We start from the raw sequence: 26,045 nt of genomic DNA on the forward strand, positions 1-26,045 counted from the left end.
TGTTTGGTGCTTTGGTGTTTTTATTCCTGGTTAAAAATAAAAATGCCTTTTTATACTAGTTACAGTAATCTCTGCTGCTCTTAGGGCATAGTCTTGCTACTTAATTTGGACTTCTCTATTCCGTGTTATAGACTTCTGTCCTTTGCCCTTATTTTTAGTCCTGATACCAAGTGAAAATAGAAAACATACTCCAAATGTCCCACCTTTTCTCTGTGCATTCAGAATTAAGCCATGAAGATGATACATACTGTACTTGGTATGGTTTTGGATAAAAGTTTCCATTAATCATTTGTCTTCTGGGATTATTCTTTTCCCCCATGTACATACAAACTGTTAGTTTTCAACAGAATGGAAATTTCTGAATCCAAAAAGGAATTTTTAAGAAATGAGGTTTTGTGTGACCTTCAACAGACACCTAAAGAGGAGAGAGTTATTCTTGTGCATATTCAGGCTTTAGCACTGTTGGGTTGTTTGTGATTTTCATAAAGGCAAAAGGAAAACAAGACAGTGATTCCATCAACTTCAAACAACACTGTTTCTGATGGGCTGGGTGCCAATGGATCTGCAGCCAGGCACACCAGCAAAGGAGCCCTTCGCTGGTGCTGTGCAGAGGAGTGTGAAATGAATGGGGACCTTCCTTTCTCTGTTAAAACTCTGACACAGACTAATGTTTTTTGGAAAAGTGCAGTCCTGAGAGCTGTGAAAGCATAATGTTCCTACTCTCAGCTCCAGAGGAGAGAGTTGTAGAAGAGCTTCTCAACATTCATTAGTCATTCTGCCTCAAAACTGCTACCTGCAGAATATCCCGGTCTTCAGACATGTTTGCAGCTGAAGGTTGCACTTACTATCTGCAGTGTTGGGAAGTGTGTTTTTGACAGGTAGTGGACTGCATCCACTGGCTTCCTAAACAGCCTTCAGCATGAGAGCAACTTCACATTATTTCTACTTTATCTTCTCAGAAGGGACTTCATTTCTCAGAAAAGAAACCTCATTAAAATAAGTACAAAAACTTCAAAAGAAAATCTTTAACTTGTGTAAGATAAGGGGTTTTTTTTGTCTAAAAGTACTATTTTAAAAATGTATTCCTGCAAATGCTTAATATGGGCTGAAGCAGTTCCAAAACTCCAAACCAACTGGTGGAAGTTGGTATGGGCTTGTAGGCTCTCCAGTGTTCTCCTTAACACTTCAGACATTCCAGGCACAATCTCAGACACCCCTTTGTTCACTCTGGGCAATGATACAGGACTTTCTTCATTATGCACAAGGTAAGAAAGCTTTCTGGGATGCAATCCACATTTGGAGTAGGGGTCATAACACCCTCTCACAGCCTCTGCCCTAATATTCACAATAGGGAAACTCGACCTCTGAGCTCTGTAGGGTGCAGCACACAAAGGGCTTGGCCTGAGAGGGAAGCTCATAGGTGGTGTGTCAACAGTAGTGGCAGGTAACCCACGGAGACACACTGCAGCAGAAGCGAGAACTTCCTGTGTTGCACCAGGGAAATAGTGTCAAAGGGCTTTTAGGGAGCTGGCCGGACGAGCTGAAGTTGTGTGTGCTTCCAGCAGGCAGCGGAGAGATGCTGAACACATGCTGCCTGCCATCAGCAGCCCTGCAGTTGCCAAGAATTGCAGCTACACCATTACATAAACCATTACACAGTACACATTGTGCAGCCAGACAGAGTGTTTGTGTGTGACTGGCTCTGCGTAGGTATGTGGGGAAGTTCACACATGTTAACAGGTTCATGTTTTAAATTTAGTACCAAAAGTTAGGCTCTTTTATAGCCCGAAGTCATCATCAACAGACAGTATTCACTTCTTTTTTGAAATGGAAGGAGAAAAATGGAGGTGCATGCAGCATGATGGAGCAAATCTGTTCTGTTAGAGAAGGCTCAAGTACAGATTCTGTGCTGTCAAGGCCAAAGAGCAGCTCTGGTTCTTCTACAACAGTAGTAGACATTTCAGTATTTTAAACCTTAGAAAACTGGCTGGGTCACAACAAAATAACAATAGATCTGTCCAAACCGTCTCTGTGAATGTGATAATTTATTTCAAACAGCATAAAGCAATTAGTCTGTATAAAGAACTTAAAATAGATGAAGCTACTTTTTTTTTAAGTAGCTATTTCTAGCTCATTAGACACAGAAAAACCCTTTACACTCAGCTTTTTGACTGCACTCCATCAATTCAGCCCAATCAACAGATTTTCTCAATCTAGAAACAAAGCAAAATGAAACAAGGGAAATTAAACAGTGAGTAGATCAGCATCTCTGCTCAGCTTTCAAGGCTGCTATAACTGGTTTTTTTTTCAGTTATGACATGCTGAAAACAATAAACCACCTGAAAACTATGGCTGTGATTTTAACAGCTGCATTATTTTCAAGAAAATTGAAAATCCTGTTTTTAAAATCCAACTTTATCAGACTCTTTTGTGTGTATGCAGTTTCAGGCCTAATTTGATATTCTGCTCAGAAGTGGGAAAAAAGTTTCATTAATTGGTTAATAAAACACACACTCCTCCCAGCATTGATCCATCCTGGTATGCAGAGGAATAGCCTGGCACATCACAGTCAGCAAAGTAGACTAAAACACCTGCTCCCAGTAATACCACAATATTTATTTCAGAAGCTGTTATCCATTCTTTTATATAAAGTATATGCTCCTACGGGCCTGGGGGTAGTTTAAAATATTTCATTGTTATGGTTATTCTGCCACATGTCTTTGTCAAAAAGGCCAAGCAGTGTTAAAGTGGCTGGACTTTCAGAGCAGGCCAGACTGATGGAATAGATTACCCCATGTTTTTAGGGCAATGGATAAATTTTCCTTGTCACAGGCAAAGTATGCTCTCTGCATGGCTGGGGACAGTGGCAGATTTTTTAAATTAACATTTGAATCTATTATTTATGAGTGCATTCCCTGATGTCTGAATCCAAGGGCAAGCCCTGCTGTGCTTGATGTGGTCTCTTACAAGATGGCTTGAAAGGACCTCCACCTTAAAAGTGGAGAGACCTGAGACTTTCTGCTTGACTGCTCCTGCCTGTCAGGCAAGGACAAGCATTCAGTGGCTAAAGATTTCCCAATTCTCAATGCCCTTGCCCCAAACGTCTTTTTCTAAGGAGAACTGTGTGTTAGCTCACTGCTAGTTCCCAAACTTGCAGATGTTAACAGAAGACCTTGTTGTTAGGGCAGGCCCTTTTGACACCAGGAGCAGCCTAAGGCTGTAAATTTCTGACAAGCTGCTCAACTGGCGCATCATGCTTGTGGCAACAGGCGCATTCAGCCAGGAAGAGTGAAAACCTCTCTGCAGTTGTTTCACTTCCCCCAAGATAGACCCATCGACAGCATCAGTACTTCCAGCTTGGTGCTGCTGACAGGGCTGGAAAATCTATCGATGCAGTCACTAAGAAGGCAGCTCTCTCCACACCCAGCTTCCCTCCTACACAATGAAGGAGAAGGGAATTACAGCTGTTTGGACCTCAATTTTTTATGCTAAATAATTATGAGAGTCAGGCAAGCATTAAGCACGTGGCAAATAATCTACCTTTTCTGTGGACAGAATAATTTTAAATTTCCAACAAATTTACAAATTATTTTGTGTTGTGAGCATTTAAAAATGTTTTTTAAGAAGTATACCTAATGCTGCAGGGTTTGCTTTTAAGATGTCTTTCTGTAATTTATTTAAATTTCTGTTCTCTTATTCTGTTTTCTACAGCAGACTGATAGTTGTACCTCTATGCATCTGAGATATTGTTCTGGTGTTTTACCATCACTTAAGAACTGCTTAAAGATTCAAAAACACGAATGCATGTGTGAGACTGAATGTGACTGCTACAAAACAGTGAACTATGGAAATGATAAAGTAATTTTGGACATCCAAAGGAAAGGTTAAAGTGCTAACAAAAGTACTTATTACCCTACCCATGCTACTGAGTATCTTATTCTTTGATTGGTACCATTAAAATGAATGTAAATATAAAAAGTGAAGGGATTGTTTAACAGAAATAAACTGGAACAGTTGAATATTGACTTATTTTTCATAAGAAATACAAAGCTTTCTTCCCAGCCTTAAGAATTAGACACAATCTTGTCCATCAATGGCTATTTTATGCGGTCCTTGAGTAGGCAGCTCAATCTGCACAATGCTGTTTCCTATAGACTGGCTCTGGATATAAATGCATGTTGGCATTCAAGGTCATTTGGACTCTTCCGATTCACATTTCGGAAAAGGTATTGCAGTTCTCAAAAAGGAACTGCAGTTTTCCATAGGCTTTATATATTATGAGCAACCAAATACACTGACCTTTTTGAAGCAACTTCTGGAAAACACACAAGAAGCTTCACCCATCAGCAGTGCTCTTTCTTCAAGGTTTGCAACAAAGCTCAATAGCTTTTTTGATCTCTAAAGGGGATTTTTAAATCAATTTAGGAATGATGATTTAATGTAATTTGTAATACTTGTTTTTTGGAATGGTGACTTGAAGAGGCACGGACCTGTTTCCTTCCTATTAATTAATCTCAGAGGTTTGTTTATAAAAATTAAAAGCTATTAAAAAATAACGGATGTTGTTTTCCAAGTTACAGAAGTGTTTATAATTATTCTATCAATAATCAATGGAAATGTAACTTCTGGATTTCACATAATCACTATATATATGATTTTGACTGCTGGGTTACTAAACAGTGTTTTGCTGTTCATGTACTTTTTATTGTGTTGAATGACAAACTGTACCTATGATCATAAAATAAATTCACTTTTCTCGAAATCAGCTTTCAATCTGTTGTCCTGTAGTCAATAAAAATTGCTGAAAATTACTAAGTAAAGAGAAGTAAGCAATTATAGGGATAAAAAAGAGCTGTTCTTGAGAATAAACATAAGTCACAAAAATGATATGATTTCATATCCAAATAGCTGGTTGCCATTAGTCCTCTCCTTAGGGTAAACTACTCCATTTAGAATCATTCTTCTGCTGAAAAATTATTTTACTAAATTTTAGTTCAGGAAACAGGGCTTGTTCTTTCCCAGCAACTGTGTTTCCACCAGCTTTAATGACCCTGAAACTAGAGGGTTCAGAGACTGTTTACACTTGTATTCAGCTATGGGGCATTATGTTACCCTGCACAGGTCTTCAAAACTCAGCTCAGAGTTCTCAGTTGTGCGTCATACATAGTAATCAAGTGAAGTCCATCCATCAACTAGTGTGTAGCTTTACGCATGGAAAGGGCTTGATATCAAGTACTTTTACTGTCAAAGTTTCTTAGATAAATCTAAGAATACTTGCAGTTTTTCGGTCCAAGAAGGTCAACTAGGTCTACAATGTTAGGTCCTTTTGGTAATTAAAAGAGGACATTTGTTTCTTTCAAGAGTTGAATTACTTGTCATTACCAGTGGAGTTGTAATGGTATGAACATAAAGCTGAAATATTTCATATGATGAACTTTTGGACTGCAAGCAGGAATCAAACCATCACATAAGAATCTGGTTTCTCCTGCTCCATGCTTGTACTGTAGCAATTCAGAGGTGAATTTGCCTCATGCTAATTAGACATCCCTCATTCATCCTCTTTTTCAGTCTCTTACATCCTTATAGTAGTTCAATCTTGTCACCTAAATTCAGAATAACTCATAACAATTGGTGCTAAGCATTTGTACCACTACCAAGGATATTCTTCAGGAATCTGTGCATAGAAAAAGACAGTTATTGCTGTCTTCAAAATATTTAATGGTTATGCTCATAAGCAATTGGAAATTACTATTTTGAGGGCTTCTGTCCCCTAGACTTTTAATAAACCAGAATAGAAACTTACAGTACTCAAACAAGACTGAATTAAACAAGTCTGAACAGGCCTTCAGAAAACTTGTGTAAAATAAACACATTTATTAACAAAATGTTAGACAAATAGAATGCAATTCTGTCATCTTTGCTCACTGATCGCCTTTTGGAGTCCTGAAAACAATGATATTCTTTATTAAATACAGTGCTACCCTTATAAGACTTATAAAGATTGCTTGTTTGCTAAATTCAAGTGCTTATTTAGAGAGGATTTTTTTTTAGTTTTTTTTTAAATTCCCCATCCTTATTGTCAGGAATGTTTTACAGAGAGGTAAAACTGTTACATCCTTGAACTAAAGATTTAACACTGAAGTGAAATATGAAGAATACTTCAAAAGTCTTTGACAATTTTATTAACAAATATGTTTTAGTTAACATGTAGTGGCATAAGATTAAATTCAGAATTTGTAAAGTAAAATATATGCTTCTGCAGATATAATAAGATTTTAAAAATAGTATTTTAAAAGTACGAAAAATCTCTCAACATGTTGGTACCTTCTTTGTGCTTTCATTATTCTTTCAAACAGTGCTTATTCACTTTATTTCAGCTGTAAGGCTTCTACCTTCACCTCTGGCTCACTTAAGAATCTATTAAAAATTTATTAATTCCTTTAAAACATGCATAAAAATACAACTTCCAAGAAGAAGAGCCACATAGCCAAAGAGCTACAGAACTCACTGCAAGAATACTGATAAATAAAACATCAGTTAATTACAGTTTAAGGCTAAATCCTTGGCTGGTGGAAACGGGCAGTCCCTGACTACAGCAGAGCCCAGATGCATCAGTCGACTGCCAGCTTCAAGTTCCAGGTCATGGCAAGTTGCTTTGTCTCTCCATAAAGCAGAGTATTGTCTATCTCAATAGTATTTCATTATAATCCTTACACATCACTAGGAAAGTTACGTTTTCAAAGACAATATGTTGATTTTGAGTCCACTCCAATTATATACATTTGAAAGTAGATTTCTCAGAACAGTTCAAAGAAACCTTGGTTCAAATTATTGCATAATATAAAAAAAAAAATCACAAAAGTGCATATATGTATGTATGTATGTATACACGCAGAAGGAAGCCACACTGCCACTTGCAGTGCAGCCAGCTACCTCTAAAAGGCATTTATTGCAGTAGATACAGGCCTGTGTTGGGTCACAGGGTATATTTACATGAATGTAAACTTTATCCCTTGGTTCGAGAGACCCCACAGGAAGTCTTCATCTTAGGGAAAGGAGTAAGGCCAGGAACTGCCTGGAAGTGGCGCTTTATTTTAGGACCGGCCTCACTGAAGTTGCAGAATTAAAGTTTTATTGCAAAAAGAAGAAACTATTTTGCACCAAACTGGTAACTAAGTTAGTATATCAACTTTATGGACTTTAGAAGAGCAGATATTAAATGATTTTTTTCCATTTTCCACTAAGTAAATTTGGCAGAAACAATACTGTATTTCCCATTAGCTTCTAGAATTCTGAAGTGGCCAAACTTAGAATGGCAACTGAACACGCTGAAAGGCATCAGCACTAGGAGTAAAATGTTCACTTCCAGCTCCTAGAAATCCATTTCAATGACATTTCTTCAGCAAGTGAAGAGTTATATTTTTAACTGCAAGCATGGTCTCTGTGCAGGTTGGTTTGATCAGTGTCTCGGGAAGTAAAAAACCAAAATGGCCAGTGTCACGCAGCTCGAATGCAAATGCGTATGGGATGCCATTTTTGTAGGCCCAGTCCATAGAGCTGCCAGAACTCACATCTGAAACAGGCAATTCAGAGAAAGCATTAAAAAATGTTAAATCCAAGTCATGCTGAAATCACCAGAGGGCTCCTGTGGCATTTTGTCTCTGGGGCTCAGTGAGTATACTTGCAACTCCAGCTGTTGCTTGCCCTGATCCTGAACACCCTTCAGAAATAGTATGAGAACCCAGCACCTGATGAAATGTGCTCAGCACAATATGGATTAGACACTTCAGTTTCATAGGAAAAGATATTGTAATTGTTTTGTGTAAAGCAAAATTTTATTAAAAGAGAATATCTAGAATAAAGCCTCAAATTGTTCTTGTCCCCATGTGAGTGCAGTCTAAAGCTTTCCTTCCACAAAGATCTCCCAGCTGGACTGGAGAACTCTGCATGCTCCTAGGCTTAAATTGGGTTTTTTAGGCAATTCATTTGTGGTGAGAAGGGGGGAAGTTGATAAAGTAATCTACCATCTTCTTTTGAAAGTGATTTTAAAATTCTTTTCATTTGTCTTACTTTCTCACCATTTCCTCACAGCATGAGAGCGTTTGCATAGGTGGTGTCTAATACTAACAAACCTTCCTGAGGAAGTATGCTGCTTATGCTTTCGTTATCTCCATATGTTGATTACCCAAGACACATTTTTTTATACAGATACATCTCTTATGTGGCCTGCTGTAATCTGTGCAATTCTGGCATTAATTCACACTCCTTTTCCTTTGACATAGTGACTGACTGCAGTGTAATGAGCACAAGATGATGACTGTGCTGGGAGATGGAGGCCCAAGATAAGTGGAATTGTAGCTGAAATGCAGCAATGACAGATGAGATGCAGGAAGTTACTAGCAAATAGTCTTTAGCTTTTCACTTTTTCAATGTCTGTTATCATTAGCCACAGCATTCAGGCCTCAAGGTTTCAGTAAAGAAAAAAAAGTGTCTTGTTGAAACCTGTTGAACTTCTTTTTCTCTTACCTGTCTACAGAGAGCTTGCCTGACAAATGCTGTTACAACTTAGTAGTGCATTTGCAGTATCTGATAAAGATATGAGTTTTAAGATCTTAATTTTTCTTTTTAAAGAATCCACAGTTTTATATGGTATGTTATTTGCTGGCTTTTGACTCTCAAATGCATTGCATTTTAATCTCTGTTATTGCATCAGTTAAGTTAATCTTACTGCAATCGACTGAATCAGTTGCAAAACTTTCTTCTGCCTTCCTCACAACCAAAACCAGAACAAAGTTCACTTTAAATAGTGTTTGCATTCTTTGTTATAATAAGGGTATTCTCCTTCTTACTGTAGGAAGGTCAAAGTCACAAACCTGCAGAGGGAAACTTACACAAAGTGCTGGATGCAGGGCCATATCTGTATCTTACACCATAGGCTGACTGAAGAGCATTAACAGCATTATAGGCTGCTGATTCCTGGGGAGGAGAAAAAACCAAATACATAAATTAGACTTTGAATTAAGTACTGTATTGTGATTGGAACCTGAGTCAATGGATCATTGACTTCCAGTGCAATGCTGTGTTGCATGAGTCCATGGCAGCTAAGTTAAAATTATAGTAAAGGATAAATGCATCATTTATTTTTAATAACATCAATTCCCCGAAAAACTTGTTTTGGTGTTTTCATGACATAAAAGAGCTCACTGCACTGTGAACGATCAGACATTAATTATTTGTAATTATAGGCATATATGTCAATTTAGCAACACGACAAATTTAGATGACCATGAGATGAAATCATATCTTCTTTATGCAGTTTAAAAGCCATGCTCACATTTTCTGAGGATGTATTTCCCAGTTCACTAAACCTTGTCCCTGCTGGACTTCTGAAGGAGAAATGATGTCTTGTTGACGCTCACAGTGGTTCAGTGAGCAGAGTGGGAAGAAGGAAGGAGGCAAGTTCCACTCCTGAATCGCTGATCCAGCAGGTAGATATTCACTGCTGGTCCAACTTTATCTGGGGCCTGATGATGTAGTCTTGGAGAGCTCTTTCCACTGTTATGGAAATGTGATTTCAGTGCTGTATGGGGAAAATGAGTGCCTACATTGCAGCAACTTGGGGCTGAAAGGCTGTTTAGGAGGCTCATGGTTCACCCTGTGAAACTGGGTGCAGAAGGCCTGACCCATGGAAATTTCTGAGAGTCACATATGGATAGTGCATCGAAACGCACAGAAAGGATGCACATATTCAAAAGGAAAAGGAATATTATTACCCCAAAGAAAAGTATATTGGCAAATATACAATGAAGGCCAGGAAAACACAGTCATGTCCCTATAGACAACAGGAAATTATTATATTTGGAGCTAGAAACTGCTGGACTTTGAACCACTGGGTAAAGTTGCAATGGTTGTTTTAGTTGTTTTACTTCCTTGAACAGAAGAGCTGTAGGTTTTGGTTTATGCAAGTCTTCATGAACTCAGTCCTTACCTTGTTATTCATCAGGCATTAAATGAATACACTGAGGAAGGATTACCCTATACTTGCCTTTTCATTTAAATGTTTTTCCTAACCTTCCACTTGTTTGCCCTTGTCAGGAGTTGGGATTCTGACTTAGTCCTCAGTCTGACCCATGCAGGCTTTGTCTGTCCAAGTAGAGAAGCCAGAGAAAACTGCTTTAAAATGTCATTCTGGAAACAACTTACCTGCAGGTAGGGCTGTGGAGAGCTTATTTTACACTCCTCTCAGCAAATGAAAGAGCACATTTTTATTCCATTACAAAAATTTGTTAGGCACAACCAGAATTATTGTTTGTTTAGCAGAAGGATGATGGTGCTGGAGACTGACATTTTCAGCTTGGCCTCTTGCCACCTCCATGAGAGAGTGTGTGGAGGCAAGGACCACTGAACCCAGTGTTGCTGGAACTTCTGCTGGTCTGGGATGTAGTTGTCAGTAAGGGGTAACCTCTGACTCACCCTAACACCAAAGATGAGAAGGGCCTGTCCTGTGGGAGAAATGCTGTCACTTGGAACTCTTCCTCCATATGCCTTGACTTCTGAGTTGTGACATGCAAGACCCATGATGGGGTTGGAGTTGTTGGACCCTGTGAGGGTGGTGGGGTGGCAGAGTGATGTCACCGTGGTGGCTGTGGCTGCACAGGGCCCAGGAAGGGGGAACTCCAGCTGCAGCCAGGGGCACTGTCCCAAGTCCAAGACTCTGTTGCTCAACCAAAATTTGCAAGCAGCTGTACTTACCATCCCAGGGTCTTGGTGTGGAACTAGGATGGCCTGACAACAGGCCTGATGCCAAGGGAGCAGGAGACAGGGCTCAGCTGAGGGAGCTCAAAGGGGTGGAGAACAAAGTCCCAATAAATGCACCATGGCAAGGAGAATATAGCCACAAATGAAAAGACTCCCTGTGCATTATGTGAATTATGCACTGTACAGCAATGAGACAACAGAAAATTCTGTTGGAATCTTTTGAAGAAATAGTTTAGCAATGCCCATGTAAAATCAGCACAACAGTAATGGGTTCTGTGCGGAGGAAGCACAGGAGGAGGTCAGACCGGGAGCATCCCAAGTCCATGGCACGTGGGCACGCATCCCTGGGCACTGTGAACTTGAAGTTCTTAGCCTTGAGGAATGCAGCTGACTTCCACTGTTAGAGCCATGTGCCCAAAGAAAGGGACGGTTCTCAACTGTATGATACTGAGCAGGTTGGATCCTGAGTAAATCCAGGCAACCAGTCTTTGAACGCCCTCAAGGAGAAAATGCCACATAAAATTATCAGATTTTTGCAAAGGTGTACACAAACTCAGTCATGCCATGTAAGTTCACTGCAAACACTAAGGCAAACGACAGTACAGGAAGAAAAGGGATGAAAATCAGGTGAAATTTAAAACTCTTGAGATGGATGTATGTTTCTGTTGGTGTTTTTTTCAATCTAAAAGAACACTTTCATTTTAAGCATCTTAAAAGAGCAGATTTCAGGAGAGTGTTAATAAGACAGTTGTGCCTAAATGAGAACAGAATATACACGTTGTGATCAGTACACTGCTCTCCAGTTTAAAGGCAGCTCTGAATAATTGAACGCTGTAATTGAAATGGTAACTGACAGCTTACTAGGATGATCCAACTCAGACAGAAACAGCCTTTCTTCTGCTCAGAATTACTTGTAGCCCACTGTTAGCACCAAAAGCTATTTATCTGCTATGCATGTGGGGTCCTACAGTTTTCCACTGTACACAGCCCATGTAGAGCAACAATGCTTGTTCCATCAGTGTCAGGAAACAGAGATCTATGACCTTCCAGCTAACTGCAATTTCCAAGAGAGCTGGAGAATCTGAAACCTCAGCCTAAGTCACCATTTTAGAAACTTCAAATATTAAAAACTATGCATTTATGAGCCACCAGGTGATGGAGCCTTTGGCTGTAGGCAAGTATTAAAACAGACAAATAAAAAACCAACAAGTATTCCCTTGATTTTCACTATGATCCCTATAATGAGCTTTATAAATAACAGGAAATTACTTCAGTTTCTTATTTCAACCTCCCTCTTCTTTTTGACCGACTGCAATGAAAAGAAGTATGAAGTTCAAATACTGACAAGATATTTAGAATTGGTATTTGGCTTCAATTTATCCATGGATGTTGTTTAAAATAGTGTCTTTTTTTGTTCATTTAGGTCTGTGATCCACCTCCTCTGATGAGAAGCCTGATCCAAGGTCTTTCAAACCTGAGGAACACCTGCTAAACATCAAAAACTGGGATCCTTTGTTCTAAAAGCAATGGATGGAAAGGCAGAGTTACGCCCCATCTCAGAATGGAATTATTCCTTAAGAAGCAAGAACAACGTGTAAAATATACTGGTGTGTGTGAAAACTCTCAGTTAAATCTTCCTTCTCCTTACAATGAATTTCCCATCTATAGCATCTGCTATTGCCTTACATTACTCTGGACATTTTAGTCAGATACCCAATAATCATATACTTGCAGAGAAGTGCTGATTCTTCCTAACACTACATCTTTACCTTCTTTTCTGTTGTCTGTTCTTAAAAATATATGCTCGCACCTGCTGATCCTCAAAGGAATGAGAACCTATGATTTTAAATTCCCAGTCCATGTTTTTTTGCTAACTGAATAGTCATCAATTCGCTTGGGGAACTCCTTTTTCCTTGTCATTCCCCAAAAGAGAGTGAAGGTAGCATAAAAAATTTTTCATAAATTTATTCACAGTCAGTACAGGGCTGGGTGGTCAGTCTCCATAAGTTTCATATTTTAGCTCCTCTGGCTGCTTAGTTAACTTTTAGTTTGCTCTGTTTCACAGGAATGCCATCAGATAGAAGAATGTTTAGTAGGTACTAAAATTAGTTGTCTCAACAGAAATAAACTTACAAAGAGAGTTTAGTTTGCGGAGTGCTGGCTGCGCAGCCTCCTGAGAGAACAGCTGAGTGAAACTTCAGTGAAGCTCCAGGGACTGACAACATAATTTATTCTGCACAGGATAAATCTAAGGTGCAGTTAAGCTCCTTCGGAGAAAACCAGCAAGTTAAAAGTCACTGCAGCTTTCAAGGTCAAAATGGAAGATAAATGGAAAATGTAATTTTACTCAGGACTGAGGGTGAGAGAAAGAGGCTTGCAACTGGTTTGTGCAATGTGGGTCTGAGAGCAGGAGCAAACAGAGAGCAAATCTTAGCCATGTGTCCCTCGGAGAATAAGACATAAGGGGGGGTTTTATCAACAGGGGGCTGGCTAAAACAGACCTCAGACTGCAAGCAAAGGGAATAGCTATGCATTTGGATGAGCATGGAATACATGAAATGTACTCATCTGTGAATCAATAGGCTTACATCAAAAAATGTGTTCTTGTTAATTATTTTTTCTAATATACAGAAGCTCCTGGTTTTTTGTACCTGCTTTTCTGAAAGGGTTAAAAACACTGTGTCTGACCGAATGATACGTAGTGCAATGGAATTTTGGTGAAATCTAAGAGATTTCTTTTTGAATTGATAAACATAATTTCAGTTTTATTTTGTTCATAACATTGAAGATGATCTTCTTTGTGCTCCTAGTGTTTAAGTTCTGAGCATGAAGAGACAGAATTTCAACTAGAAGCCCAAGGACCTAACTATGTAATTCCCATTACAGTTAATTAAATAAAATGATAATAACTATAATTAAAATTTAGGAATTTATCCTATAAAGTAATTTAAAGGGACTGATGGATGAAAGGCACTATACCATTTTAATCAAATTGCCACTGACTCATGGTGTGTGAAGGTTATATAACCAGAAATGTGATTGCAAGTAGATCCAGAATAAATACTGCTCAATATTAAACGTGCAAGTTATTGAAGAAACAAGTCTCCTCTCAAAATGTACCAAAAAATATACAGACAAGCACATTCTCCTAAGTTTTAATGTACTTACCACACAGTTGAAGTTTGGAATGGTTGCATATTTGTAAGAGTAAGGGTACAGCAGCATCTGTGCATATGCATGGAAGGACAAATAGGCTTTTATTTGTTTCCGGTGTTTGCGGAGAAAATGAGCAACAGCCTTTACCTCAGGTTCTGACTCGGGAAAAGGACCACAGTAAGTATCATCACATGGGTGTAACGAAGCTCCTTCATCTAGAGGTTGAAAGAGAAAGTTGGTGTTGAACAATCACAGAGAAGTTCCAAGGGTCAACTTCTGGCTCAACCTTTTTTGGCCCATGTGCAAAAGCATGAAAAGCAATAAACAAATTGCTTTCTTGTGCCTGATGGGAATGAGCCTATGGGACCTCAGTGCAGCAATCTGCTCGCTCATCTAGTAGACACACCAAGCTCCCAGTTTGCCAGCTACACACAGTTCTCCCCAGAGGATACATTCTTTCCAACTGAAAAAGGAGAACCTGACTTCATTGTATTCTCTTCCCTGGCTTTTCGTATCAGTGGCACATTTTATGACAGCATTCCAGTATTAAAACTATTGATGGGTCTCAGTTGGTCTATTTGAAATCAGAGAGCTATACCTCTTTCATGAGTCACTCCCAGGACAAATCTAGCCTTTTAGAGCTTTTAATGTACTATCTACTACAGTGGTGGTTACAATGGCAGGTAGACAACCTCAACAGGGATTATCTTAGAACCATGATAACAACTCCTAACTACTGCCTATTTTCACCCCTGAAAACCTTATGGAAAAAAAAAAGTCACATGGGAAGATTGTTCAGTCAGCTAAAATAGAAAGCACCTCGGTTTGCATAGGGCCTAACTTTCCTTCAAGTTTGGGGCAGGGGTTCAGTTTTGAGGATATCTTTATGTCAATCTGCTCAGGCAGCAGCAAGCTGCTCAAGAGTAGCCTTACTGTAATATCCCATGAGGTACTGAAAGATGAAACTTAGAAAAGGAGATGTGGCAGTGGCTCCTTTATACTTTAGCAATTCTGGATCTAAGCCATCGTCTCATTTACAGCTTAGGGCCTGGGCCTAAAAGAACAATATTTATGCAAATCTACGCTGCTCTTTTATCCACTGTAATTTCAAAATACCACACATTTTACACTGACCTGCAGAATAATAATTGTTTGCAAACTTCCCTGGTGCCATCAGGGACTTAAAACAGCAGTGTTTTATTAGCTTTCCTTTGTATAGTAAGTACTGCCACCTTCAATTAATAAGAAAAGAGCAGTGTGTGAGAAGGCATAATGATATCAACTAAAACAGGGTTATGCAATCATGCGAAAAAAATAAAAAGAAGTGGAAGAATTTCATGCTGCATTTTCATTTGTAAGACGAAAATCGAGGCTACCATTCAATGGCCCATTACAGGTGGGGATTTCTAAAGGTATTAGTGCTTGGATTGCAGTGGATACGGAAGGGTTATATAGAGGGCAGATGGTCTTCTCTGTGCAGAACAGATGGACACCAAGTCATTCAAATCCCAAGAGCACTCTGCCTCGATTTCTTTTCAGATAGTATAGCTAAAGGAGAGCTATTTTACCAAGTCCCCAGAGCCTTTGCTTTTTTTTCTTATAGATACTTCATCTCCTGTAACATTGTTGTATACTGAATCATGGCAATGGATAACACTGTTAATAAACAGTGGATTCCTACAAGCTAATGGTAAAACGGCCCAATGGTAAAATATGACTCAGTTTAGTGACTTCCAGTGAAGGAAAAACCCTGTAAGCTGTCCAGCCTATTATGGTGACTGTTTAACCTATTACAGTGAGTCATGTGCTATCCCAGCTGTAGTTAATGCTTTACCTTAAGTGAAACTGGCTGGTAGTAAAAAGAGGAGGTTTCCATGGTAGCCTTGGATAATGTAAGGATATTCTCAATTTTCGTACTGGAAATTCTTTTAAAGTAACTCAAGAATGAAAAAAGAATTGCTACAGCATGTATCAACTCCTGTGACATTTCTAAGTTACAGGGATGAGAAGCAAATGGAATTGTGTAAAATATTACTGTGCTGCTATATTACTGTACCTAATAGCATACCCGGGGAGGACAAGTATCCTCCAACATCCATCATGAGACCCACTGAACAAAGGAAATGCGTATTGAGAGTGATAAAACCAGCACTTTGATACAGAGGGAGGACTAAGAGTATGAATGAGCTGGAGCATGATATTCAAATTTCCTTGCAGCCACTTCTGCCAGTATGGGATACTGTCCTCAGAGAGCACTGGGGTGCATTGGAAATTGGGATGTACTGGGAATTTTAACTCCCACTGTTGCTCACTTGGGGATTTGGATGCAAGCACTTTATCTAGATTTGCCCTATGACTTTAATTAATTCTAAGTACCTCATTATTTTGCTTTAAAGTTGCTATTATTTGATTATCATTAAACCATCATAGTTATTGCAATATATGTGCATTACAAGGAGCGGTTCTACCCAGAGTTCTTGCTGCCAGTATTCACATGGGTCTGTGTGCAATTTCTGCGCACTGTTTTGAGTACAGGGCACTGCAACATGAAATCTAGCAGTGATATGGCCCTTTGCTTGGTCCCTAGAGAGTCACAAACCTTACATCAAAGTCCTACACTACAAAGGAAGAGGAAAGCAGATGGGATGCTGTGTTATCAGCACTGACTAGCTCACTGCTGATAGCATTTAGTGGCTTTGCTGAGGCTGGAGTCTGCCACAGCACACCTGCATGGAAGCCCCACAGTTAAGTTCAAGCCTGTCTGAAAACTCTAAGTGCAACTGAGCTGAATAAAAAGGTTTTTACAAGCACATGCAGTTTTAAATGTTAAACACACCATGATTACACAAGCCTCAAAGTGTGATATGATCCAGATTCTTCTCTGACTCATCCAGTGTCAGATATTAATAACAATACCAAGTGACTGGTTAGGGTCATCTGAGCACCAGTCAGCCCAGTTGATGAAAGAGCTTTTTATTCTCCATCAAAGCAGACCATCAGACAGACTTTGGGGTCCAATGCAGGAAGCAGAGCATGTGCTTGTTGGGATGACGAGCAGCCTTGAAGGAATTTTTATTTTTTGAACTTGGGGTGGGGACCTGTCTTTCATGTTCAGTGCAGGGGAGAAATGCAACAAGTAGGGGATTACAACATGCAACACATGGGTATTGTTGCAGTTTCACTAAGCCTAGAAAAAATAGTGTTTTGGATGAAAACTAAGCAAGCATTTTTAGGACTGAATAAAAAATGTGCTTTAATACAGTGGCTAGGGAGCAGGAAGAGGGAGGAGGAACCCAAGAAAGATTAATTAGAACTAGAAAGAAAATTCATTGAATATTAATGTTGCACTGATAGGTACCTAAGATATATCTCTCAACACACTGTAAGAGAACTGATCATTCCAGTTATGCCACTGGCTGTCTTCTGAACAGTAAATGGGTGTCCCCACAATATCTGCAGTTGTGGCTTACACACTTAAGTAAAGATGGTAACAGTGATGTAGGACTGGTTTGTCTTTATGTTATTTTTGCATCATAAAATTGCCTTAAAGATTGTGATAGCAGTCCTGTCTTCTTTAACAGAGGGTTTCTCAGCTAACACAGGGTTTCTTTTCTGCTTCTGTCTCAGTCCTCTCCTTATAGTGGGTAGCCTTGAAAACAATTTGAAGCATATTTCACAGGTCCATACTGGACTGAATGTATACATCTGTTCACATTCACTTTTATCCTTAAAATTCTCACAACTCTACTTAAAGAATCCAGCTGTTGCAAGCCAGACTGTACAGTGCTCACTCCTACTACACACAGAGTATTGTGGAAACATCTAGAGTCTTCCAGTGGAAGAGGAATGGGCTGAAGGCAGGGCCCTTGCACTATGCAAACACAATTTCTTGTCTTTAGAAGCTTGTAATATAAGGAAGGTTGACTAATGCTGGATGAGAAAACAGCTGCACAGAGAGCTGAAGGAAGTTTCTTGAGGTGGAAGAGCAGGTCAGCAGGTATATATGGCTGTATTTCAGTGTTCTTACTTTCTTACACCAGAACTTTTAGGGGCTGCTTACCCCTCTGTGAGTTGCACTATTTTTTGGTAAGATTTAATAAATACCATTTGTTCTTTGGTGGACCCATTCCAAATCTTCTGGTTGTTATTTCATTGCTGCTGCTTTCTCTATGCAAAATTGAGTCCAATTTTTATGAAGTACTTACAGAAGTGCTGGGAGTTTAAAATTGTATCTCCATGCATTTAGAAGCACCTTCTTTCTTTATTAAATCACTAATAATAATGGCCTTAAGGACACTGAGGCCAACAAAGTAAGTTTGACATTTACAAAACTAAAATAATTTCAGAGAAATGGCGAATTGAATAAAATTAAGCTTGAAATATTTCCTAGAGCTGCAGTTAGGTAAATCTTGAAAAGTCATGGTTCATTCTTAATGCTATGATTCAAATTATTTATATGATTGCCAAAATACAGAATAGCTGTATGTGTGATTTTTTAAATTTTGCCACATTTGCCATGACAACTTTTTACTTATGAGAAGGTCTGTTTTTCTGAGGTTGGGGACTTTTATTTTTTTAGAAGTTAGTAGGAAGATTTGAGCCTTGGGTTATGGCTTTATGGGAAAAAAATCTTCAATTTTAACTACAGAAAAGAGAACACTTCACAACAGATGTGACCTAACCTACTTGGATAATTACCTCTGTTGGATAATTAAATACAGGGTAGTCTAAACTGGGGGACCAAAGTATCTCCATACTTACCACACCATTTCACTTTCCAGTTGCGATTAGCATCAACACCATAACAGTGAAACCTCACGTTCTTTGATCTTGTTTTTCTCCAAAATCGATCCTAGCATAAGTTACAAAACATGTAAATCGCAATATTACTCCATTTTGGCAAAAATCTGCTTGTACACATAACAAATCAACCCTGGTAAACATATTCAGTATTCTAAGTGGAGTAATTTACTTCCATTTTGCAAGGCACAAAGTGATGGACTGGATTTATACAGTCACCTTTGAATAATGTAACAACCATTCTATCTTTCCTGTCTGAATAATTTTTTGAGTAATACTACTGACATTACTTACATTTGTCCAGCTGAAATAGTATCCATCCACATTAAATACAGGCATGATATAGAAATACAGATGAGTTAGCATCTTTCTCATGTCAGGATCAGTCTGGTATGTCTGAAGAGCCTAAAGTAGAAAAGGCAAAGAAAATAGTTTCCATTAAAAAAATATTTTCCCAATTAAGTATTGTGATGGACTAAGTCACAAGGCATTTGGCAGTACAGAGGTCTGTTCTCATGGCAGCACAGACATTCTTCTAGCTGGGCCTGAAAGGCTGACATCTTCCTGCAAATGTGATTCAGACAGCATGTGAACATGTGAAAAAGGTGTTCTAAAGGCCCTATCCTCTCTGCTTCTCAGTGGCTTTCAACATTCAAGAAAATACAACTCATATTACAGAGAAGCAAATGCATACAAAGTTTTTCTTGAAGTAAGAGCTGAAAGTCAGTGGAATAGATTGTTAGTTGAGTAAATGAGTTTAGCTCCTGTAAGACAATGGAGTCCTGTTGTTTCCACCAGGTGATTTGATAAGGTCTTGAAGTATTTAAGGCTCACATTAACAACACAGCTTTTGTTGTATTCAAAGTAGTTTACCATATGCACAATTTTCAATACAGGCAGTTTATTCCTTTATCATTTAGACTCCTCTCTATTTTTGGAGGACCTCTAGTATAAAGGTTAGTAGAGGAAGTCTAGGTAGGGAAAGTTTTTGGGTTTTATCCATTCTGCATCTTAGAAAAATGCAGCAAAACCAGAGGCTCCTCAGTGGTTCTATTTGCTAGTGCCAGAGATACTCTTTTACCAGCTCCAGGAAGCTTATACTCCACATGCTCTTGCAAATACTGTCCCTTGTCATAGCTAGGCATCAATTTTGCATCCTTCAAAGTGTAAGTCTTGATTCTGTAAGGTGAGGAATCCAGTGCTTCATGTGGCAGGTGGAAAGCATATCACACTGATGCTGGGTTCAGGGGGATGCCTGAGCCTGGCTCCTCTCCTGCTGCTACTGTGATTACAGGCTTCTGCTCTGCAGTGTTTCTGGCCCTTCAGATCTGAAGAGTAGCATGTGTTTGGGGAGCAAAGGGAAACATTTACTCTGAAATAAACTAAGTTGAATGCTTTTCAATTGACAAATTCTTGGGAGCAGTGTGAAGTACAGGAATTCAATACTTCTGGGCTCCTAACTATGCAGCTGTTTGAATTACTAAAGCTGCTATGGGAGCTGATGGATGCTTTGTATGGAATACCTATAAGAAATAACCATACATCTGGACATGTCTGGGGCTGAAATGTACTCATGGAGGACTATGACTTTTTTTTCTTTACGGAGGGGATTAGTGAGACTTCTAAATACTTCTTCTATATGGTTCATTATTCGTCCCTCTGTTGTGCAGTGCTTTATCCTTACCCAGCTTCATCTCACCCTCCCAGAAGTGCTGTGCACATGCAAGTCCTTCAGCCTCACTATCAGATCCAAAGCAGCACTTCATCCCCGTGAAAAGCCAAGTCACCTGGTGCTACTCCACACCGAGCTCTTCTGTTTCAGCCAGGCAAGAGGAGAGGAAAGTGAGAAATAGAAGGCAAATGGGCAAAGCACAGAATGAAATGAGACTTAGGCAGCAGCTGGGACAGGGTGGTGTGGAGCACAGCACGCAGGGATGAGATCTTGAAAGAGGCATTCATAGGGGAGAAGGAAATGACAGTTGAGCTTTTGAGGGGAAGCTTGATGGACTGCCCTGGAGAAAAGTCCCTGGCCAGTGAGCAGGTGATGGGTTCCCTGGCCCATGTACCAGAAAATCCCCCAAAATTCTTAGCTGGTATTGCATTTAAATTTTATTTACTTGTATTAAAAAACCATATCAAGTCTTCAAATAGATTTGGATAAAAATATTGGTGTTCAGGGACCTGGGAAAAAAAAAATTGTCAAAACATTGATTTGTCAAATCAATGGTTACTCAAAAACAATGACCATGAAAATAAGGACTCTGTGTCATTGCTATTTCACATGCAGAGAACACATATTGTAGTAAACAGGGCTACTATGTGCATTAGGCTGGCCCTGTACTTAAATCTGCACAGGATTAAGAGCCTGTATGGTAAGTATGGATGTTAAATTGGTAAAACTGTTCTTACAGTTGGAAACAGAACCAACCCATGCTCCAAAGTGTGAGTCAAGGAAAATGAACATTTTCATCATGCTTATTTCAGGGAAAAGTAGTTTGGCTGGGGAGGAAATAAGGCACCACACACCACTTTCTTGATTTTTTTTACTGCTTTTCTCTTTATAGACAGTATTAGCAAATTAAGCTCAGGTTGTGTCCCCATGGTGGGTATTTACATACCAGTGATGATGAGATTGGCATATGTGCTTGTATCTGTATTTTGTATGCCATCCTTTTGCTGTCAGTTACATCTGTGATTATGCATTTTGTTACACTGGGCTATATATTATGTTTTAAACTGCAATGCTGTAAGACTAAACTCTTTAAAACACTTTTAAAATCATCTCCTAAAAATAACTACAGATAATTAATTAATTAAAGGTAATACACTGCTTAAAATTGCATGAATGAACTTTGCATATTTTTCAGTACCTTTCCAAATTTGCAAAAAGTGGCATAATGAAAATATTTGAATTAAGACTGTTTAATATACAATATGTTTTAAATCCTGTGAAAAATATATTTTCCTTGCTAGGTAAAAGGACCACCGGTAAAAAAACCTAAACAAAATATAGGCAGCAAAATGCTGAGGTTTTATAGTGACTAAGTTATTTTAATGCCTGTTATCATTGACAAAATACTAGAAGAGACTTTAGAAAGCATTATAGTCCCCAGTAATAATCCTCAAAATTGAAAGTCTTAACATTGGTTTAGAGCCAAACATGTCATTCAATTCTGTTCTTTAAAGAATATATGGGGTTTTAAATAACTTGGTTACCCTTTTAAAGTAGTATTTAATTAAAAACATAGTGGATCTAGAGTGGCTTTCTTCTTGGAAAGCAAGTAGGTAGTGTAAGTAACATCATACTCACTCTTTCTGCTGAAAATACTTTGTCTTTTGTCCTGCTTTTATCTGGCAATTTTATTTGATGTGTGTAATCAGGCAACGCAGACTGTATAATCTTTGGCAATGAGCCTTACAGTTGCCAAGGTACGTCCTTCCTGGAGCAAAGCCCACAACTTGCCTTCTGCGACGTGACTCTCGAGTCCTCCCAACAATGGTTGTGTGAACCACCTCCCCCACCCACGCCAGCAGTGCTGAAACATTTTCCCTCTGCTGTGACATGAGCAAGGCAAATATAAAGCATTAGTGAATTAACTGCATTGTAGTTTGCAGAGAGCTCTCAGAATATGGGTTGATTCTGCTTCCCCATCATGCAATCAATAGCAGCTTTGCTGCTGAATGTGCAGAGAACCAGACCAGCCCAATAAATGCTGAATTGTGTTATTAGTGAGTGAACAGATGATAGAGGAACACTGCCAACACCGTGCAAGCAATCTGCCTGGGGGATGGGGAGAGGACCAGTGATTAATAGGAGGGGGCTTGATCATCTGGATCAGCTGAGTGATGGTCGTTGATAGAGCTATACTGGCTTAGGCTGGCTGAGGATCTGGTCCATAGGAAATTTAATTTAGGGGACGAAGTAAACAAAAGAGCTATATTGTAAACTGCCAAGGCAATAAAAGGCAAGAGTGTAAAATGGATTTAGGATGCAGTTAGGCTTTTTATAAAATCAGGGGATTGACTGAGAAGGACACAGTGAGGAGACAGGGTTGGGAGAAATTCTGAAATCCCAGTTGAGCTTAATAAGGATTTGCTATCTCACAATTAATTATTATTAAATTTAAGGTAACAATCAGCTTTTGCTATTTCTGATTTTGAATTAAACAATCATACTGAATTAAACAGTTACTATTTTAGCACAAGGAATAGACTACATTTACTGTTCTGCCAGAAATCGCAAAAAACCTGCTTCTGGCAAAACAGGATTAACTCTTCTGTGCCATTATTAAGATATCAGTTAAAACATCCTTTTTGACAGTAACACACAATATTTTACTTTTATCTGTACATGTTACGCTTTAGCACTATGATCTGCCTTTCAGGCCTTCATTGCCCCTTTATCAGTTTGGCAAGCTAGTAATTAGCTCTGTCTCTACTCTTGGAAGCAATACAGCTTTTTATCTTTGTTTTCCCTTTTACTGCTAGTGTCCTGCTTTGGCATTCAAATCACAAGCAGAGTGGTAAACCCATTATTAAGGCTAAGATACAACTGAGTATTTAAAAACAAATGGCTTAAAACAAAGGGTCAAATTTTCAAGGCTGAAGCTTGAACTGTGTCTGATTTATCTTTTTTGTTTAATTCCAAGCAAAACCTTCCTTCTTCTTTGAAGGCATTTACTGCAGGAGAAACCCAGAAACAACTGAGAAAGAGGACTGTGCTGCAACTATTCTTCAACACCCACAAAAAGAGTCTGACAAGAAGAATCTGCAGAATCCCAAAGACTTGACTATGGAGCTCCTTAAGGATGCAAGTGGAGAAGATGCTGAGGGGAGAAGAGGCAGAGGGACGATGGTGTGATGGACATGTTAGGGAAGCAAACAGCCATTCCAGGAATCTTGGGTAAGGCTGGGACCACTCAAGCAAAGGCAGGATCTTGTGGGAAAGAAGATGCATAATTACACAGATCTTAGTAGAAATTGGAGACACAGCTTCTTGGTTCCACTCAGAGAGTAGTACAAAAAGAAAAAAGAAAAACCTCTTAGATGCCAAAAAAGTCAGGGACTGCCTATCCAGGAAAAGAAAGGCCTGAGTTATTCTGAAGCACTGTGAATGCTTTGAAAGGAGTAAGATTTGTTTACTAGTAATTGTATGAAATTAGTGCCCACCAACTTGGTGGAGACCCACCAAGGTATAGGCCTCTGAAAAATGTAATTATTGAATTTTACATCCTAATTGTGTTGGTCCATGGTAGTACATATTGAGGGAAACTCAATAGAACTCACTTGAATACAAGGCTTAATTAAATTTTTGAGACATGATTAAATACTTAAGATACAAATAATTGCTTGTAATTCCAGTTCTGGAACAACTAAATTGTCCAACATATGGAATTTTCTTTCACAGTCCTGTCTCATGCTCAGTAGTGTTTTTGTATACCAGCAGTTTTACTGAGGCCCTAATTACTCAGTGCCATCATACTGGAGTGGACTGCTAAAATACAGAGCAGACTTCCTCCCTTAGGGCAAGTAATGTGTTGGAACAACAATGTGAATTCTTTTCATGCCTTGAAGAAGAACATACCCAACATCTTAAAAGCCTTCAGGGGGTAGAATCTGAATGTCCTAGTGATGAATACCTAAATAGGAATATACAGGAGCAAGTGTCATTGAAGAATTCCTATTACAGGCACAACACAGCTGCAGTGTTACTTTTCTTTTATCAAGATCTACTCACATTATGAAAAATTAATAGCTGCAAGCAAAATGAAAGCACTTTTTACCTTCTTAAGGTCATGGGTAGGCAAGAAGATGCAGCTGAGTAGTGCACACAAAAATCAGTGCAGTACTTCCTTTTGGAAAACTGAAAGCAATTTTAACTGGTTTTTAAAATTTTATTTGCTATTGTGAAGGTGTAAAAGCAAGGGAAGGAACCTTCCCTAAATTGTCTTATTGTTGAATAAAACCTGTGAAATTCCACCGCGGATTAAAAGAGAGGGAGATACCTCACAGTATAAAAATGGTTTGCCACAGCTGCCTTTAGAACAATGCATCACATGCCTCGTTGTGGTGATACCGTGGTACTGCACTCTATCTTTCTGGCATTGGCTTAGATTTTATCTTTTTTTTTTTTTTTTTTTTTTTTTTTTAAAGCACCACAACTGGGGCCCTAGATCAGGAAACTCTTGTTGATAGTGTTCACTGCTACTTTGTTTTCCTTCCCCTCAGAAGTGGTGCACATTTTCAGTAGCAAGCATGTGCTAGAGAAATGCAGATACTCAGAGAGAAGTGGTATGTAGGACGGCTGCCAAAAAAAGGGAACACATTCAGAACTGAAACAGCTGTGGAATGGAAGGGAGACGTTGAGTAGAAGCAAAAACTACTACACATAGGTGTGAATACTGCACATGAACTTCAAACGGCAGGAACAGCATTTGCAGGATGGAAAAAAAATCATGAGGATAAAACAAATTCTGCATTGGTACCAGTGCCTCTTGCTGCTGAAAGGCTGATAAATGAAGTGCTAAGTGAAGAGGCTGGAAGAGGTGATGTCTCTGATGGAGAAAAAACAAATAATGTTTCAGGCAGAAGCTTCTGACAGAGAAGAATGAATTAGCTAAAGACAAGTAAGGCTGAGTGTTTCAAATATAGATACTGCAGGATGAAACAGATGGATTTTTCCCTCCAGATAATGAATATACAGGGAGCACTCAGAGAAGTCCATTTTTTTTTTTTCTGAAGTTAGGCAGCTAAAAAGACAGCTGGGGAGACTAGATTCCGGTAAACAATAAAAATTAAGCTCCAAGGATTGTACCGTGTTTGCTGAAAGAGCTGCAGACATTTGTGGAGAGATTGTAGCCAGATGACTGGTTCTTCAAGGTGAAAAAAGCCCAGTTTTTGTGGTGACATCACCACTGACAGCTGTGAAGGAGGCTGCAGGGGGGTAAGACACAGCCCTGGGAGGCATCTGACTCTCCTAAACCAAGGGTAAACTAAAAATGGATCAACTGCAGGAAAACCCAGATAGGAAGATTTCATAGAGTAAGAAGATGCAATGATTTAAAGAGCAACAAAAATTTCATGTCAAGCCAACATCAGCGAAAGAGCTTTAGCTGAAGGGAACAGACTTTGTCAAGAAAGAACACTCAGCTAAAAGGGTGAAAGGAAAAACCTACAGCTAAAATATTTGTTTTGGCCTTGCATGCCTCTCATTCACTTTGGAATATTTCAAGTTATTTCAAAAGCTCTTCAGATTTTTGAGGACCATCAAAGATACTTTAGGAACTGTGGCATACTTGTACCTAGGAAAGGACTGGCATAAATGTCTGATT

At 39.0% G+C, this 26,045-nt stretch overlaps 1 protein-coding gene across 2 annotated transcripts in view; it reads right to left on the minus strand.

Annotated features, from left to right (window-relative positions):
- Window positions 1-2,026: 2,026 nt before the first annotated feature.
- CPA6 (carboxypeptidase A6) overlaps window positions 2,027-26,045 on the minus strand; it is an 87,408-nt gene continuing 63,389 nt past the window's right edge. The window contains exons 7-11 of one of the 2 annotated variants that reach the window (XM_042036418.1): window positions 19,009-19,119; window positions 18,676-18,766; window positions 13,927-14,129; window positions 8,892-8,976; window positions 2,027-2,213 (exon numbers count right to left, since the gene is read on the minus strand). In XM_042036418.1, coding sequence (XP_041892352.1) covers window positions 2,209-2,213; window positions 8,892-8,976; window positions 13,927-14,129; window positions 18,676-18,766; window positions 19,009-19,119 — 495 coding nt within the window. In that variant the 3' untranslated portion in view covers window positions 2,027-2,208. Of the gene's footprint in view, window positions 2,214-5,854; window positions 7,574-8,891; window positions 8,977-13,926; window positions 14,130-18,675; window positions 18,767-19,008; window positions 19,120-26,045 lie in introns of those variants that run through there. The other variant, XM_042036417.1, reaches the window with a different exon arrangement.

The sequence above is a fragment of the Corvus kubaryi genome, unplaced genomic scaffold, assembly GCF_017639235.1.
Source record: "Corvus kubaryi isolate FWS band 111438036 unplaced genomic scaffold, C.kubaryi_AGA036_p1.0 37385, whole genome shotgun sequence".
NCBI classification, from domain to species: Eukaryota; Metazoa; Chordata; class Aves; order Passeriformes; family Corvidae; genus Corvus; species Corvus kubaryi.